The following is a 17,005-nucleotide window of genomic DNA, read 5'->3' as shown; positions in this document are numbered from 1 at the left end:
AGTCCCGGGATCGAGTCCCGCGTCGGGCTCCCGGCATGGAGCCTGCTTCTCCCTCCTCCTGTGTCTCTGCCTCTCTCTCTCTATGTCTATCATGAATAAATAAGTAAAAAAATCTTAAAAAAAAAAAAATCACTCCATCGTTGATAGTGTGTTCCATACTTTCAGGGGTTTCTTGTGCATCACTTCATGCAATTCTTTTTTTAGATTTTATTTATTCATGACAGAGAGAGAGACAGAGACAAAGGCAGAGGGAGAAGCAGGCTCCATGCAGGGAGCCTGACGTGGGACTCGATTCCAGGTCTCCAGGATCAGGCCCTGGGCTGAAAGCAGCACTAAACTGCTGAGTCACCTGGGCTGCCCTGGTGCTGTTCTTTCTATTTGATATCTGAAGCAGAAGGAGATTAACCTCAAGAACACACAGCTGGTAAGGTGCAACGCGGGAGCCTGAATCCAGCTCTTAAGCCCTCAGTCCTGCAGATGTAGTGAGAGATGGGCTTTTAAAGTATAAATTTGCAACATGAGGCCATAGGGATTGAGCAGCTAGCTATTTCTCATGTATTAGCTTACCTTCTTGCTGAAACACTATTTTAAAAGAAATGGTAAGTGGCGGTTCCAGTTTTTTAAAGAGTTTTAGGGACAACCAAGGAGATATTTTTATAAACTGGTGGTACTTGATAGTTGTAATTTTTCAAGCTTTGGGAGGAGAACGATCATGACATTGGGTTGTAAAGCTAGAAGTTTAACTACAAGTGAAACCTGCATGTATTTAGAGAGGTGATTTTTATTTTTCAGATGACTCTGATCAGCACCTTGAAACAAACAGTAAAGTAAACTTTAGGACTTCTAAAGACAATGGTGAAAGAAAAGAAAAGAGCAGACAAAAAGGGGGATAAGTCTGCCCGCTCTCCCTCCTCTCTCTCCGATTATCCAGACTTTGCCAAACAAGATGGCAACACACCTAGACAGGAAATGTCCCCTGGTGCTGTCCCAACATTGGACATACAACTCAGTGAATTGATGCCCCGAAAAGAGTCCAAATATGATGAGCAGCAGGATGAAGATGCCACTCAGTATGAAGAACCCATTCTCACCAAACTCATAGTTGAAAGGTGATTTTAATGGGCTGCATCTTCCGTGTTCTCCTTTCTACCACTTTGATGCTCTCTGTTCTCTCTCTCCCCGCAATCTCATACTTTGGCTTTCCCTGCCCCTTTCCTCCCTAGATGATTATAAACACCTAGGTCTCCCTCCTGGAGTTTGAGGTTCAAATTCTTAACTTCCTACTGGACATCGTCCACTGGTCATCAAACCCCCTGTGTCCAAAAGCAAAGACTGCAGGACTTGAAATGAGATCTGGATTAGAGTCACCTCTGCAACATCAGCACCATCATTGAACTTTTCTAAGCCTCAGGTTCTTTTTTTTTTTTTTTTTTAAGGTTTTATTTATTTATTATTCATGAGAGGCAGAGACATAGGCAGAGGGAGAAGCAGGTTCCCCATGGGGAGCCCAATACGGGACTCTATCCTAGGACCCCGGGATTATGACCTGAGCCAAAGGCAGATGCTCAACCCCTGGGCCACCCTGGCGCCCCTAGTCTCAGGTTCTTAACTGAGGAAAATACACTCATAGAAGGTTCCTCTACATGTTGCTACATTTCTTCCAGCCATTGGCTTCTCCACTGCCCTCTGCTGATTTCTTCCTTCCTCTCCAGGCTGTCCTCCTCCTCTCCTGTGCTTGTGTATTTCTTTTTCCTCTATGCTCACTCCACCTCCTCATGACCTCTTGACTTGACTGTTGGATTCATTTCATAAAGATTTCCCTGCTTTTGGGATCCCTGGGTGGCGCAGCGGTTTGGCGCCTGCCTTTGGCCCAGGGCGCCATCCTGGAGACCCGGGATCGAATCCCACATCGGGCTCCCAGTGCATGGAGCCTGCTTCTCCCTCTGCCTGTGTCTCTGCCTCTCTCTCTCTCTCTCTCTGTGACTATCATAAATAAAATTTTAAAAAAAATTAAAAAAAAAAAAGATTTCCCTGCTTTCAGGCTCCTCCTGAGCCTCTTATAGAGATTTGCCTTCTTAATTGTTTACATCACTCCCTGGATTAGTTATCTGTCCTATTAAGTCACCTCGTGATAATTAAGACAAATATTATCTCACACAGTTATGAGGGTCAAGAATCTGGAAGCAACTTTTAGCTGGGTAGTATTGGGTTAGGATTTCTGGAGGTTCAGCCAAGATGCGAATCTAATACACCTTAAGTCTAGTGGGTACTTGGTCAAGATTTATCACTTGAATGATATTAGTGGTCACTTTTATTTTTATTTTTTATTTATTTTTCTTTTTTTTAAATTTTTTATTTATTTATGATAGTCACAGAGAGAAAGAGAGAGAGGCAGAGACACAGGCAGAGGGAGAAGCAGGCTCCATGCACCGGGAGCCCGATGTGGGATTTGATCCCGGGTCTCCAGGATCGTGCCCTGGGCCAAAGGCAGGCGCCAAACCGCTGCGCCACCCAGGGATCCCTTGTCTTTATCTGACTTATTTCACTTATAGTACTCTCTAGGTCCATCTATATTGTTGCAAAAGGCAACATTCCATTGTATAGATGTGTATGTATTTATGTATATACCACATTTTCTTTTTTCATTCATCTATGGATGGACACTTGGGTTGCTTCTAAATCTTGGATCTTGTAAGTAATGCTGCAATAAACATGGGGTGCATTTATCTTTTCAAATTAGTGTTTTCATTTCCTTTGAGCAAGTATCCAGTGGTGGAATTGTTGGATCATATGGTATTTCAACTTTTAATTTTTTGAGGTATCTTCATATGGTTTTCCAGGGTGGCTGCACCAATTTATATTCCCACCAACAGTGCACGAGGGTTCCTTTTTCTCCACATCCTTACCAATACTTGTGTCTTGGGTTTTTTTGTTTTTTTTTTGGGGGGGGGGGTTGAGTCTAGCCATTCTGACAGATATGAGATGATATCTCACTGTGGTTTTGATTTGCATTTCCCTGATGACAAGTGATGTTGAGCATCTTCCCATGCATCTGTTGGCCATCTGCATGTCTTATTTGGAAAAATGTGTATTCAGGTCCCCTGCCCATTTTTTAATGGGATCATTTGTATCTTCGGTGTTGAGTTGTATCAATTTTTAATATATTTTATAAGTTAGCCCCTTATTGGATATATCATTTGCAAATATCTTCAGTAGGTTGCCTTGTTTTGTTGATGGTTTCCTTTGCTATGCAAAAGCTTTTTATTTTGATGTAATACCAATAACTAATTTTCACTTTTGTTTCCCTTGCCTGAGGAGTCCTATCTAGAAAAATGTTGGTATGGCTGATAACAAAGAAATTACTCCCTGTGTTTTCTTCTAGGAGTTTTATGGTTTCAGGTCTCACATTTAGATCTTTAATCCATTTTTAGTCTGTTTTTGTGTATGGTATAGGAAAGTGGTCCAGTTTCATTCTTCTGCATGAAACTGTCCAGTTTTCTCAACACCATTTATTGAGAGACCATCTTATTCCCATTGTATATTCTTGCCTCTTTTGTTGTAGATTAATTGACCATATAAGTTGGGTTTACTGGGCATCTATTCTGTTCCACTGATCCATGTGTCTATTTTTTTCCCAGTACCATATTGTTTAGATTACTACAGCTTTGTAGTATATCTTAGAATCTGGGATTATAATGCCTCCAGCTTAATTCCTCTTTCTCAATATTGCTTTGGCTATTCAGTATCTTTCATGGTTCCACACAAATCTTAATATCATTTGTTCTAGTTCTGTGGAAAATGCTGTTGGCATTTTGATAGGGATTTCATTGAATCTGTAGATTGCTTTGGGTAGTATAGACATTTTAACAATATTCTCACAATGCATGAGCATGGAATATCTTTCCATTTGTTTGTATTGCCTTCAATTTCTTTCATCCATGCTTTATGGTTTTTGAGAGTACAGGTCTTTCACAACCCAGGTTGAGTTCTTAACTCTTTCTGCTATTATTAGTGTATGGAAGTGTGACCAATTTCTGTCAGCAGACGTTTATTAATGAGCTACCACGGACCAGCTCTGGGTTGAGCACTATAGAAGGATATTAAAAAGTAGGAAATATGGTCTATGTAGGGAGCGCATAATTATATTCTACATTGTGCTCTTTCTAGAAAAACTCAGCTGAGTGTCAGCAGTATGCTCTTAGTTGAGGGAAGGTGGAGCCTGGGGTTACCCTGTTGTGAGAACCATAGGAGTTGAATATCCTGACATCAGGGTGGTCCGGATCCAGGCCAGGAGCACCTGGAAACATATATGTGGTTTGGGAGTGAGGGGAGGTGTCTATACCATTGAATGGTATATGGCTTCTTTAAAAAATCCCTGAGGGATGCCTAGGTGTCTCAGGTGGTTAAGCGACTCCCTTTGGCTCAGGTCATGATCCCTGGGTCCTGGGATCAAGCCCCGTGTTGGGCTCCCTGCTCAGCGAGGAGTCTGCTTTTCTCTTTCCTTCTCCCACCAGCTTATGTGCACGCGCGCTCGCTCTCTAAATAAATAAATAGATAAATAAATAGTTTAGTCTTTCCCTCCACCATATTCCAGTTTCCTCCCATGGGTTGCCACAATCTCTCATGAATTAAAAGAAAGTCTTGGGGTTTTACAGGTAAATAATCACACAATCTTCCAGTTAAAACAATTGCCTAACTCTTGTCAATATTTATGCAGATTGCCTAAGTTTCCTGAGTTTTCACATGATGCAGAACCTCTAAAACAATATTGAATAAATAGTGGGAAGAGGAGGCATCCTGTTCATGTTCCTGATTTTCAGGGAGTTGATCTTGGTATTTCACTCTCAAAAATCATATATGCTATCTGTTGCCTTTTCATAAGTAGTCTCTTATGTTTAGGTAGTTCCCTCACATTGTACTGTGACTAGAATTTTTAAAGAAATGATTACAGAATTTTATCAAATACCTTGCTGGCATCCTGCTATAAACCTACAGTCTTTTTCCTTTGATTTGCTGATGCTATGAATTGTGTTTATAGACTTTCTTTTTTTGTTGTTGTTGTTTGTTTGTTTTTTTGTTTATAGACTTTCTAATGTCAAATCTTCCTTGGATTCTTGGACAAATCCCAGTTTGGTCATGGCTGTCACCTGATCATTTTTCAAACCTGACTTACCCCAGAGCTTAGGGTTGAGTGAGATCCCGAATTGCATGTTATCCACCCAGTTCTGAACTCAAAATCTGAGCACTGTTCTGAACCTCCCACTTCTCCAAAGCCAGCACATCAGCAAACTCTTCTGGCCCCATGTCTAGAATATATCTTTAAAAAAATTTTTTTTTCTACATTATCCTAATAAAATACACCTAACATAGGGAGTGCCTGGGTGGCTCAGTGGGTTAAGTGTCTGACTCTTAATCTCAGTTCTTGATCTCAGGGTCAGGAGTTCAAGCCCTGTTCTGGGCCTGCTTAAAAGAAATACACATAGAATTTCCTATTTTGACCATTTTAAGTGTACAGTTTAGTGGCATTAAGTGTATTCACCCTACTGTGTGACCATCAACACTATCAATTTCCAGAACCTTTTTCATCATTCTGGACACTGTCCAGAATAAACTGTCACCTTCCATCTTCACCCCTCTTCACTCTTTCCTTTGGCTGTTAGCTCTTTACACAGTCTTTGGCACATAGCAGCCAGCCAGAGTGTTCTTCTGATGTTAATCTGACCTTGTCCAACTCCCTTCTTAGAACCTTCTCCAGATTCCTCCTAGAGCTCTGGGTTTTACTGTGGCCCTCTGGCCTCTCCTCTTGCCCTCCTGTGTTCCAGCTGGGTCACCCTCCCTTCTGTTGGCTGACCTTGAGCTGTCAGGTTCTTTACTGCCTCAGGGCCTTTGCACTTGCTGTTCCCTCTTCCTGGGATCCTCATCCCAGGGTTCTTCATAGGGCTGTTTGTTTCATGACCTGAACATCTCAATTCAGCTCTCATATCCTCTGAGAGGCCTCTGCCTTGACCTCCTGTACACAGCAGCCTCCTCCTCCTTATTCCCTGATCACGTCTTTCACAAAAGCTGATCAGGATCTGGAATTATCTTGTTTGTTTGTTTCCTTTGTGTTGTCTGTCTCTACAGTGAACTATGAGCTCCCAAGGGCAGGAACTTTCCTGTCTTGTTCACAGCGCCAGACCAGGGCTTAGAAAGGGGCACAGGGACCCTCGGGGCATGTTTATTGAGTGAATGAGTGTGAGATGTCACTTGGACTTCTTCACTGATGTGAATTGTCAATTTAACTGTCACTTAGATTTGCTTATGCCACTCATTGCCTTTAGCTTTATTTCTTCGTAGCTATGAAGGTGAAAAGGTCCATGGACTATATGAGGGAGAAGGCTTTGCAGTCTTCCAAGGATGTTGCACCTACCACGTGAGTTACCCATTTTGGGAACGGGCTGGGAGGAAGGTCAGAATGTCCTGTGAGAGTTTTAGATTAGTATTTTCAGAAAAGACCATTAATGGGGCACCTGGGTGGCTCAGTGGTTGAGTGTCTGCCTTTGATTCAGGTCGTGATCCCGGGGTCCTGGGATTGAGTCCTGCATCAGGCTCCCCACAGGGAGCCTGCTTCTCCCTCTGCCTGTGTCTCTGCCTCTCTGTGTCTCTCATGAATAAATAAATAAAATATTTAAAAAAAGAAAAGCTCGTTGGTTCTTCAGAAGAAATTAGAAGTATTTTCTGCTCATTTTATTGTGAATCCTGATGACCTATTTTTACGGTAAAAACATGGCTCCATACAACTGAAGTCATCATTTTAGATTTTCTTTTCTTGATTTGTATTTATTGTACATACAATATTAAGGTGACTAAATGAAATAAGGAAGAGGAAAATCCCAGTATCATCATCATCCTTTCCCAGGAAATGTTTTGGGTGTGCTGTGTGTCATTTTTGTTCCTTGAATGGAAGTATCAGCATTTATGTGGGCCTATTGGTTTGGCAGATAAACTCTTGAATCTTTTTCCACTTATGAATACTTTGCTATATTGCTGCATGGTTTTCATAACTTAAATATTTTGTGGTAAAACATATATAAAATTTATTGTTGTAATGATTTTTAAGTGTAGAGTTTAGTAGTGTTAAGGGCATTCACATTGTGGTATAATCCTCCCCACCATCCATTTCTGGAACTTTTCATGTTTCCAGGCTGAAACACTGTCCCCATCTAAACACTAACCTCCATTTCTTCCTCTATAAAAATAAAATGTATTTTATTTATATATAACTTAATTATATACTGTATATAAATATACACGATATTTAATTATATAACATATATAAGTATATATACTATATATATAGCACAGTGTTCTGACTTATTATTCATTACATACCATAATTATTAGATACTTTTAAGGTGTTTTTATTTTTTTGCCATCAATAATGATACAAAGAAACATGTGCTTATAATAAGAACATGATTATCAAAGAAATGTGCTTATAATAAGAACAAATTTTTGTGGTTGGGGTCATAGAGCATGGGTTTCAGTACCCTGATTTTTTTCCCCACTAAACATATGACATGTTCTTATTCCTGTGTCATAAAAACTCCTAAAAATGCCATTTTTATGGCCAAGTGATACTAAAATGTCCCATCTGGCCTTTGCCAGTTTTGGAATAAGCTGTCACGTTCATTCTGATCAGAGAATTCTTTCAGCACCATGGCACTAAATGTAGCCCTGGTGTGTGAATACTTCAACACGAACCTTAGTTCTTTTCTTTCTTTCTTTTTTTTAAGATTTTACTTATTTGAGAGAGAGGGAGAGGGAAAGAGAGAGAGAGAGAAGAGGAGAAGAGAGGAGAGGAGAGGAGAGTGTGTGAGCAGGGGGAGGGGCAGAGGGAGAAGTAGACTCACTGGTGAGTAGGGAGCTCCACTCAGGACTCAATCTCAGGACCCTAGGATCATGACCCGAGCTGAAGGCAGACGCTTAACTGACTGAGTCACCCATGCGCCCAAGACACCCAGTTTATTACGTGGGCCAATCCCTCCCAGGCTGCTGAAGTCGCAGTATCAGCTCCTCCTACCCCAGAGGGTTTGCCTTGGTTACCTAAAGCTCAAGCTGGACCCAGTGGCCTTGCCCTTCCCATACATGTGGGGACAAACACCCTCTGTTTCTAGATGATCTTTTCTCCACCCATTGCCTGCTACATGCCCTGTAAGCTCTCCATATTTTCCTCAGACTCAAATTATTTTGATTAAAAATCATCATCAGGGGATCCCTGAGTGGCTCAGCAGTTTAGCACCTGCCTTTGGCCCAGGGTGTGATCCTGGGGTCCCGGGATCGAGTCCTGCATTGGGCTCCCTGCATGGAGCCTGCTTCTCCCTCTGCCTGTGTCTCTGCCTCTCTCTCTCTCTCTCTCTCTCTCTCTCTCTCTATGTGTATCATGAATGAATAAATAAAATCTTTTTTTTTAAAGTTAAAAAAATAAAAATCCTCATAAGTTACATCTCCTTTATTTTTTTTATTTTTTTATTTTTTTGTTACATCTCCTTTAATTTGTGAGAGCGGCAAATCCAGCAGAATAACTCTGTAGCCCCAGGCCCCACATCATCAGACCTCAGGTTTATCACACATTTAGATCACCATCCCCTAAAGATAATAAAACCAAACACTTCTTGAACCCTTTGCCCTTACCCTGTAGATGCAGCGTGATCCTTTCCAGTCTAATTTGTTAAAATACTGGTGGTTGTGACCATCATCAGTTCCATAATAACAAACAAGAACCAGCCTATGGTTAGAAAACCGCTCCGTGGCAGCCTGCCTGGGGTGAGCCCACATTAACCCTTGCTGGTCAGTAAGGGCTGTCATTCTCCAGAGAAGCGTGGTCAAGAGGATAAGCAACATTACCTGGGGGATTTTTTTCAAAATGCAAGTTCTTGGGCCCCAACCCAGACCTGCTGATGAATCAGTCTCTGGGGTGGGCCCAGAAAATCTGTGTTTCCACAAACCCCAGGCGGCTCTGAAGCACAGTAGAATCTGAGAACCAGAGTTAGAGCACTGTTTACTCAGGGTGTGTCCCCAACACCCATCCCACATCTAACAAGGTGATTCTAAGGCAAAACTGGATGTATTCTTACCTTTCTTTTCTCTGATAGCATTTAGACATTCAGGTGTGCTAAGTTTTTAGTGATTAGTTTTATATGTTAACAGTACACACTAAATATAAATGGACTATACTGACAATAGTATATCATGTACATACATGAATATGTCCAAAGACACAGACACACCAACACCGATAAATCCTAGTAAGTAGCAATCGAGTAGTTGCTAATGTCCAGATAATGGTTTTCACCGGGTCTGTCTAGTTTATTTTTTATTTTTTTTAAATTTTTTGGGGTCTGTCTAGTTTAAATAATTTTTTAAAATCCTTGCATTTGGAAGTGCAAAACCAAAAGTGTATGAATTCTTTTGAACTACAGCATTTTTCACTGCTTAATTAGGAGAGGACGACACAGAGTGAATTTACAACTCATTTCACCACTGCATAGGACTGCATGGTGTACATTTTGGGGAATTTGGACAAGTATATTTATGCAAATGGAAAGGGGATAAGGCTCCATCCTAAGAACTAAAACCACAGTGGCAGCTGTTGTGTAGAATCAAAGACTGGTGCTAAGGGTTTGTTGTTCTGTTTTGAAGGGTATGTTTTCAGAAGGACTCATGCATGGACAAGGGACTTACGTTTGGGCTGATGGTCTGAAATATGAGGTAAAGCACATAATAGGTAATAGTTTTTAAACTGTAATTAATGAAACTTTTAATGTCCAGCTTCCCACAGTTAAACCCACTACTTTCATAAAAGTAATTCAGCACATGAGTTTAAGAAAGTCCATAGTACCAGAGAATATAGGCGAAAAGCCTTGTTACTGTACAGGCTCCTCTGTTGATCGTTACCCATTTCATCTGTAAATTCTAGAGGTCCCTGTGTGTTCTGTGCATGTACAGCACACATGCCTATATTTGGCCTTTCTTACTCTTTACAAATACAAATAGTTCATTATACATTCTCTTCTGTACCTTTATTTTTTTGGAGCTCAGACTGTAGCCATTCATCCAGCTTCACCTATTTTTACTGGCCACTTTTATCCCTTTTTTCAAGATGGGTTGTGGGTCTCAACCCATCTTGATGGTTTAAAGGAAATGTATATTTTTTAAATCAATAGCTGGAAGGCTATTCTAGATATTGCAGTTGCAGAGCTGCTAGTGATGGCATTTATAAGTGGTAATGAAAATAAGAGGGGGATCCCTGTGTGGCTCGGCGGTTTAGCGCCTGCCTTCGGCCCAGGGCCTGATCCTGGAGTCCCATGATCGAGTCCCATGTCGGGCTCCCTGCATGGAGCCTGCTTCTCCTTCTGCCTGTGTCTCTGCCTCTCTCTCTCTCTCTCTCTCTGTCTCTCATGAATAAATAAATAAAAATCTTAAAAAAAAAAAAGAAGACACATGCATGTAATGTACATATTCAAGTAGCAGCCAAGTGAGGGAAACAGACATGTTTGGGCCAGGTGGGCAGCTCACTGGGGCTGGACAGTGGGAGACAAGCACTCAGAGGCTCAGGGGAGCCTGAAGATCTGGTGCTTTGGGGCCAGCCTCTCCAGGGAAACTTTACCCGCAGCACCCTGCCTTCTAACCTGTGAGTTTCTGGAAGCTCTCAGGTGGGAATCCTTCCGGTAGGCATAGACCCTTCCATACCAGCTTAGATAGGAGGGTTGATGGACAGGATTTGGGCTGTCACAAAGGTACCTTCAGGGAGGTCAGCTAGCCTCATGCAATCTGGCCCATGGTCAGGCCAGGCCACCCTGTCCTCTTTCTTCTGCTGGCCGGATGCCTCTGGTGAGTTCATGTTCCTGAGAGAATCCAGTGGCTCAAGGCTGTGGTGCTTGGAACTGCGTGCTGCCCACTCAGCTGAAATCCTGGCCCCAAGCAGAGCAGATTCTCTAGAAGGCACCCACAGGGATGTGGTTGGCTGATGTGTCTGCAGAATATTTTGATGAACCACAAACATAAAGAAGAGTTTCCACCAGTTGATCACCAAGCCAGGCTAATCACTGGTGTCCCCTGAGGAGAACACTGGAACCCAGACTCTAAAGTTCCTAAGGCCAGGACAAAAACCAACACCTTTTCATGTTATCCATTTGCCTCTTGGAACCTTGTCTACACACAGCTTCCAGCTGTTTTATCCTGCTGGGGCTTCCACTCCGGGGAGGGGAGGGGAGAGAGGACAGGGTATGTTAGAGAAGGAAGGGGGAGGGTAGAAGCTGATGGCCGGGATACTCCACTGTTTCCACAGAGGAGAGACAGGAGCAGTGTGCAGTAGTCAAGGAGATGTTGCAAACCATCCATGGGATTAGGGGTCTCACAACTGCTTTTTCTCACTGAGCTTTCTTATCCTAGGGGGAGTTTGTGAAGAACATCCCCATGAACCATGGTGTGTACACGTGGCCAGATGGCAGCACCTATGAAGGAGAAGTGCTACACGGTGTGAGGCAGGGATTTGGTATGTTCAAATGTGGCACACACCCTGTGTCCTACATCGGCCACTGGTGTCACGGCAAGAGACATGGGAAGGTGGGTGAGGCGGCCACGTAACTTCTGCCCGTAGATAGGGTGAACAAATACAGGGGGTGGGAAATGGGGGGCTGTTGTAAAAGTATATTCAATTGTTGATTGATGTGAAATTCACAGCACGCAAAACTGACCAATCCAAAGTCAGCAGTTCCGTGGCATATAGTGCCCTCGTAGCCTTGTGAGACCCCCACCTCTGTCTAGCCCCAAAACCTTTTTGTCAGCACTCCAAAATAAAACCCTAGGCAGATATTTCCCATCCCGAACCCCAGCAGCCCCTGTCTGCCTTCTCTCTCTATGGGTCATCTATTCTGGTTGTTTCGTATAAATGAGACCCTACAATATATTACCTTTCATGTCTGGCTTCTTTCACTCAACATCATGTTTTTTTGAGATTCATCCATGTTGTAGGTACTTAATTCCTTTTGGTGACTGAATAATACTGCTCCAGTGTATGGATGGACCACATGCTGTTTATCTGTTCATCCTTTGATGGGTATTTGGGCTGTTTTCATCTTTTGGCTTCTGTGACTAGCACGGCTATGAATGGGTGTGTAAGGATGTATTGGGGTACTTGTTTTCAGTCTCTGGTGTATAAACCTAGGAGTGGAGTATGGTAACTGGGTGTTTAACATTGTCAGGAACCTTCAAACTGTTTTCCACAGCAGCAGGACCAGTTTATACTCTTTCCGGTAATGCACATTATATTCACTTTTAAGTCAAGGTTGCTCTTCCTGGCACTGCTATTTCCCTTCTGTATAGGATTATAAAATACCGTAGCCATGTTCTTGGAAAATGTAAGAAAAGAGTCTACCATTATAATCATCACTCTGCTCAGATTTAGACTGTTCTGTCAATTGTATTGTGTTTTCTTTTCCTCCTCCCCCCTCTCTCTTCCCTCCCCTCCCCTCCCTTCTCTTCTCCCCTCCTCTCCTCTCTCAGCTCATAGCAGTTCAGACTAGGATGGGGGTGGTGACTTCTAGACCATGGCACCTGGATGCAAGTCAGCTTGATGATGGGGAAGAAAAGAGAAAAATTGCACGCTTCCTCACACACACACACACACACACACACACACACGCACGTGCAGTGAGATGAACCAGTGAATAAACAAGCAATCTGAGGCCATTTGGTGTAGATCCAAATACATGGTAGCTAGTACTATTCCCTAAGAGGAGTCACCAAAGAAAGGTTACTCCATGGTCACTTATACTCAGAAATAATACAATTTCACTTTATCACAGATAGAACCCATCTTTCTTTATACTCAGAGGCAGTAAAATAAGTATGATGATGAATGGATAGAACAAAAGTGGTTTGGGTACTGACATGGGATTCCTGAGTGGCTCAGTCAGTTTAAGCGTCTGACTCTAGATTTCAGCTCAGATCTAAGCATCTGACTCTAGATTTCAGCTCAGGTCATGATCTCAGGGTCCTGAGATCGAGCCCCATGTCAGGCTCCCACTGGGTATAGGTGGAGCCTGCTTGGGATTCTCTCCCTCTCTCCTTTTTGCACCTTCCTCCTGCTTGTGCAAGCACTCACTCGCTCCCTCTCTCTCTTTCCCTCCGTCCCTCTCTCTCTCTCAAAAAAAAGAGCAGGGAGCGGGACTGACCTTTACTTGTACAGAAGGATCTACCGCTCACTTTAGGTAACAACAGAACAGGATTGTTTAGGTACTCATCTGACTCAAAGTTACCAAGTAAATGGATAGACCGAATATAATGGATGTGGTCATTCCACACCTTACTGTGATACCTCATCATTAGGGAGTAATTGATCTGTGATGTGATGGCTACTTTACCATATCCTTGATTACAAAACAGAGACCTACCACGGGTTAGGTGTCTTGCCCATGTATGACATTGACTTCCATGGGGTTAGATTCCTTAAATTCATGTACTTTTTAATCTTTACCTTTAATAAACATTTGTTTTATGAGGCTTGATATTTTTTAATGATATTATTTGTTTTAGGGCTCTATTTATTACAATCAAGAGGGTACCTCCTGGTACGAGGGGGACTGGGTACACAACATCAAAAACGGCTGGGGGATAAGATGGTAGGTATCGCTGCTGCCACACGTGGGGTGTGGGTGAAACATGTGTTTGGGGGCCCAAATAATTTTCACTTAGGTGACTTAAAGATAAGGTGCAGAGGGGCGCCTGAATGGCGTAGTCTGTTGAATGACCAACTCTTTTTTTTTTTTTTTAATTTTTATTTATTTATGATAGTCACACAGAGAGAGAGAGAGAGAGAGGCAGAGACACAGGCAGAGGGAGAAGCAGGCTCCATGCACCGGGAGCCCGATGTGGGATTCGATCCTGGGTCTCCAGGATCACGCCCTGGGCCAAAGGCAGGCGCTAAACCGCTGCGCCACCCAGGAATCCCGAATGACCAACTCTTGATTTTGGCTTGGGTCATGGTCTTGGGGTGATAGGATCAGGCTCCACATCAGGCTCTGCACTGGGCATGGAGCTTGCTTAAGATTCTGTCTCCCTCTCCCTCCCCCACCCCAGCTCATACACGTGCTCTCTCTAAAATAAAATAAAATCTTAAAAAAAAAAGATAGGGTATAGAAATTCCAGGGAACACATTTCCTATATAAGCAGGGTAGAATATCTAAATTCACCCCAATATAATCTCCATAGTGATGAAAACATTCAATGGAAAATTTAGAGAAACATTATATTAAGTGAGGTTTAATCATACAATTTCACTTTATCACAGGTAGAACCCATCTTTCTTTGTTCTCCATTAATCACAGATATCTATTTCTGTATGTTTTCAGAAGACTCTTGACATGTTTCTTTGATTTTGGATCAAGCTGATAGAGTCAAATATTTTAAGGACTGGAATATTCGGGGGAGAAATGTTAAGTAATAATGATTCCATAGGGAGTTAGCTTTAAAAGACTTAAAATCCCTGTTCTTATCTACTTTATCACCTTATTAAATGATCAGAGGATTTAATAAAGTGGTTTATCCTACTCCTAAGATGATTATTTTTACTGACCACATGCCTATCCATTGAATTTAAGAAGACTGTATGGGCACAAGGGTTGGATTTTTCAAAGGTGTTTAGAGAAGTTTTTTTTTTTTAAGATTTGTATTTATTTATTTGAGGAAGAGAGAGAAGGATAGAGAGAAAGAGAATGATCAGTGATGAGGGGCAGAGAGGGAGGCAAAAGCAGACTCCCTGCTGAGCAGGGAGCCCAGAACCCTGAGATCCTGACCTGAGCCGAAGGCAGACACTTCACCAACTGAGCTACCCAGGCACCTGTAGAGAAGTTTAAAAGTCTTCCTAAAGATAAGTATAGTATGTAAAATAACTGACTGTTTTCCGTTTTTTTTTTCTTGTCCCAGTTACAAATCTGGAAACATATATGAAGGTCAGTGGGAAAACAACATGCGCCATGGAGAAGGCAGGATGCGGTGGCTGACAGCCAATGAGGAGTACACGGGTCAGTGGGAGAAGGGGATCCAGGTACTGTGCCAGCTGGTGTGACCGGAACACATCCCCACGGGGGCACTGATCTTCAGCGCATGTGTCACTCCATATATCATCTGGTGACCTAAAACTTAAGCTCTGTGAAATATAGAAACCCGAAGTATGATTTACTTGTCCAAACCATCTTTTTTTTTTTTTTTAAAGTACATTTTATCATTTAGGTTCCTCTGAAGGTCTTATGCATACCAGTGAGGTCATGGCATTGGCAAATCCATCATTCCCACAGCTCACATGTGGACCAAAACAGTTCTTTGTACCTTAGAAGCAATGTATTTCCCGCACAGAACAGAAAGGCTTTATTGATGTGGTTAATTTCATATGGTTTATATAGTTAGGATTTTCTAATAATAACTGCATATTAATCTGGTAATTGGGAGCCTTGCTAAGAAAGCTTTGTCTGTTTTTCTCACTTGTATGCTTTTTCTTATCCTCCTTTGCACTGGCTCAGACCTCTTGGTGTGGTTGGTACTGAGTGGAGAGAGCAGCCAGCCTTGCACTTTGCCTGAGCCCTAGCGGACAGCACTCGGTCCTTGAGTGATGTTTGCTGTGGGGTTTTCATGGGTGTTCTTGATCAGGCCAAGGAAACTCTCTAATCTTAATTTGCTTATAATTTTTATCATGAATGGATATGAAGTTTGTCTAATGCTTTTTCTTTTTTTTTAAAGATTTTATTTATTAATGACACATAGGGAGAAGCAGAGACACAGGCAGAAGGAGAAGCAGGCTCTATGCAGGGAGCCTGATGTGGGACCTTATCCTGGGACTCCGGGATCACATCCTGAGCCAAAAGCAGCCGCTCAACTGCTGAGGCACTCAGGGGTCCCATCTCATGCTTTTTTCTGCCTCTAGTTAGATAATCATGTGGTTTTTCTTTTCCAGTCTGTTGTTAATGTTGAATTACATTGATTGATTTTCTTTCTTTATTTTTTTAGGGGCGCCTGACTACTCAGTCAGTTAAGTGGCTGCCTTCGGCTCAGGTCTTGATCCCAGGGTTCTGGGATCAAGTCCCACGTCAGGCTCTCTGCTCTGCAGGGAGCCTGCCTCTCCCTCTGCCTGTGCATCTGCCTCTCTCTGTGTGTCTCTCATGAATAAATAAATAAAATCTTTAAAAAAGAATCCATTTCTTGCTTTGACTCTGTCTTTCCCCCACCTTTGCTTGTTTCTTAAATTCCACATATGAGTGAAATCATGGTATTTGTCTTTCTCTATTTGACTTATTTCACTTAGCATTATAGTCTCCAGCTCCATCCATGTTGTTACAAATGGCAAGATTTCATTCTTTTTTTAAAATTTTATTTATCCATTCATGAGAAACAGAGAGAGAGAGGCAGAGACACAGGCAGAGGGAGAAGCAGGCTCCATGCAGGGAGCCTGACGTGGGACTCGAGCCCCGGTCTCCAGGATCACACTCTGGGCCGAAGGTGATGCTAAACCGCTGAGCCACCCAGGGATCCCCTCATTGTGGTTTTGATTTGTATTTCCCTGATGATAAGTGATGGGCATTTTTTTTCATATGTCTGTTGGTCATCTGGATGTCTTCTTTGGGAAAATATCTATTCATGTGTTCTGCCCATTTTTTATCTGGATTATTTGGCTTGTTTTGGGTGTTGAGTTTTATAAGTTCTGCATGTACTTTGGATACTAACCCTTTATCAAATGAGTAATTTGCAAATTTCTTCTCCCATTCTGGAGGTTATTTTTTAGTTTATTGATTGTTTTCTTCACTGTGCAAAAGCTTTTTATTTTGATGAAATCCCAATAGTTTATTTTGTTTCCCTTGCCTCAGGAGACCTATCTAGTAAGGACTTTCTATGGGTGCTGTCAAAGAGGTTACTACCTGTGTTCTCTTGTAGAATTTTTAGGATTTCAGATTTTACATTTAGGTCTTTAATC

The 17,005-nt window shown here is 42.2% G+C and overlaps 1 protein-coding gene across 5 annotated transcripts in view; it reads left to right on the top strand.

Moving 5' to 3' along the window:
* LOC112646323 (radial spoke head 10 homolog B) overlaps window positions 1-17,005 on the top strand; it is a 59,023-nt gene that overhangs the window by 1,642 nt on the left and 40,376 nt on the right. The window contains exons 2-7 of one of the 5 annotated variants that reach the window (XM_025426222.3): window positions 793-1,109; window positions 6,337-6,412; window positions 9,682-9,750; window positions 11,434-11,607; window positions 13,579-13,664; window positions 14,968-15,088. In XM_025426222.3, coding sequence (XP_025282007.1) covers window positions 853-1,109; window positions 6,337-6,412; window positions 9,682-9,750; window positions 11,434-11,607; window positions 13,579-13,664; window positions 14,968-15,088 — 783 coding nt within the window. In that variant the 5' untranslated portion in view covers window positions 793-852. Of the gene's footprint in view, window positions 1-792; window positions 1,110-6,336; window positions 6,413-9,681; window positions 9,751-11,433; window positions 11,608-13,578; window positions 13,665-14,967; window positions 15,089-17,005 lie in introns of those variants that run through there. The other 4 variants (XM_025426223.3, XM_049111148.1, XM_049111149.1 and 1 more) reach the window with 4 other exon arrangements.

Source organism: Canis lupus, chromosome 6, assembly GCF_003254725.2.
Source record: "Canis lupus dingo isolate Sandy chromosome 6, ASM325472v2, whole genome shotgun sequence".
NCBI classification, from domain to species: domain Eukaryota; kingdom Metazoa; phylum Chordata; class Mammalia; order Carnivora; family Canidae; genus Canis; species Canis lupus.
The sequence above is the reverse complement of the archived record's forward strand: the minus strand, read 5'-3'. Positions and strand labels throughout refer to the sequence as shown.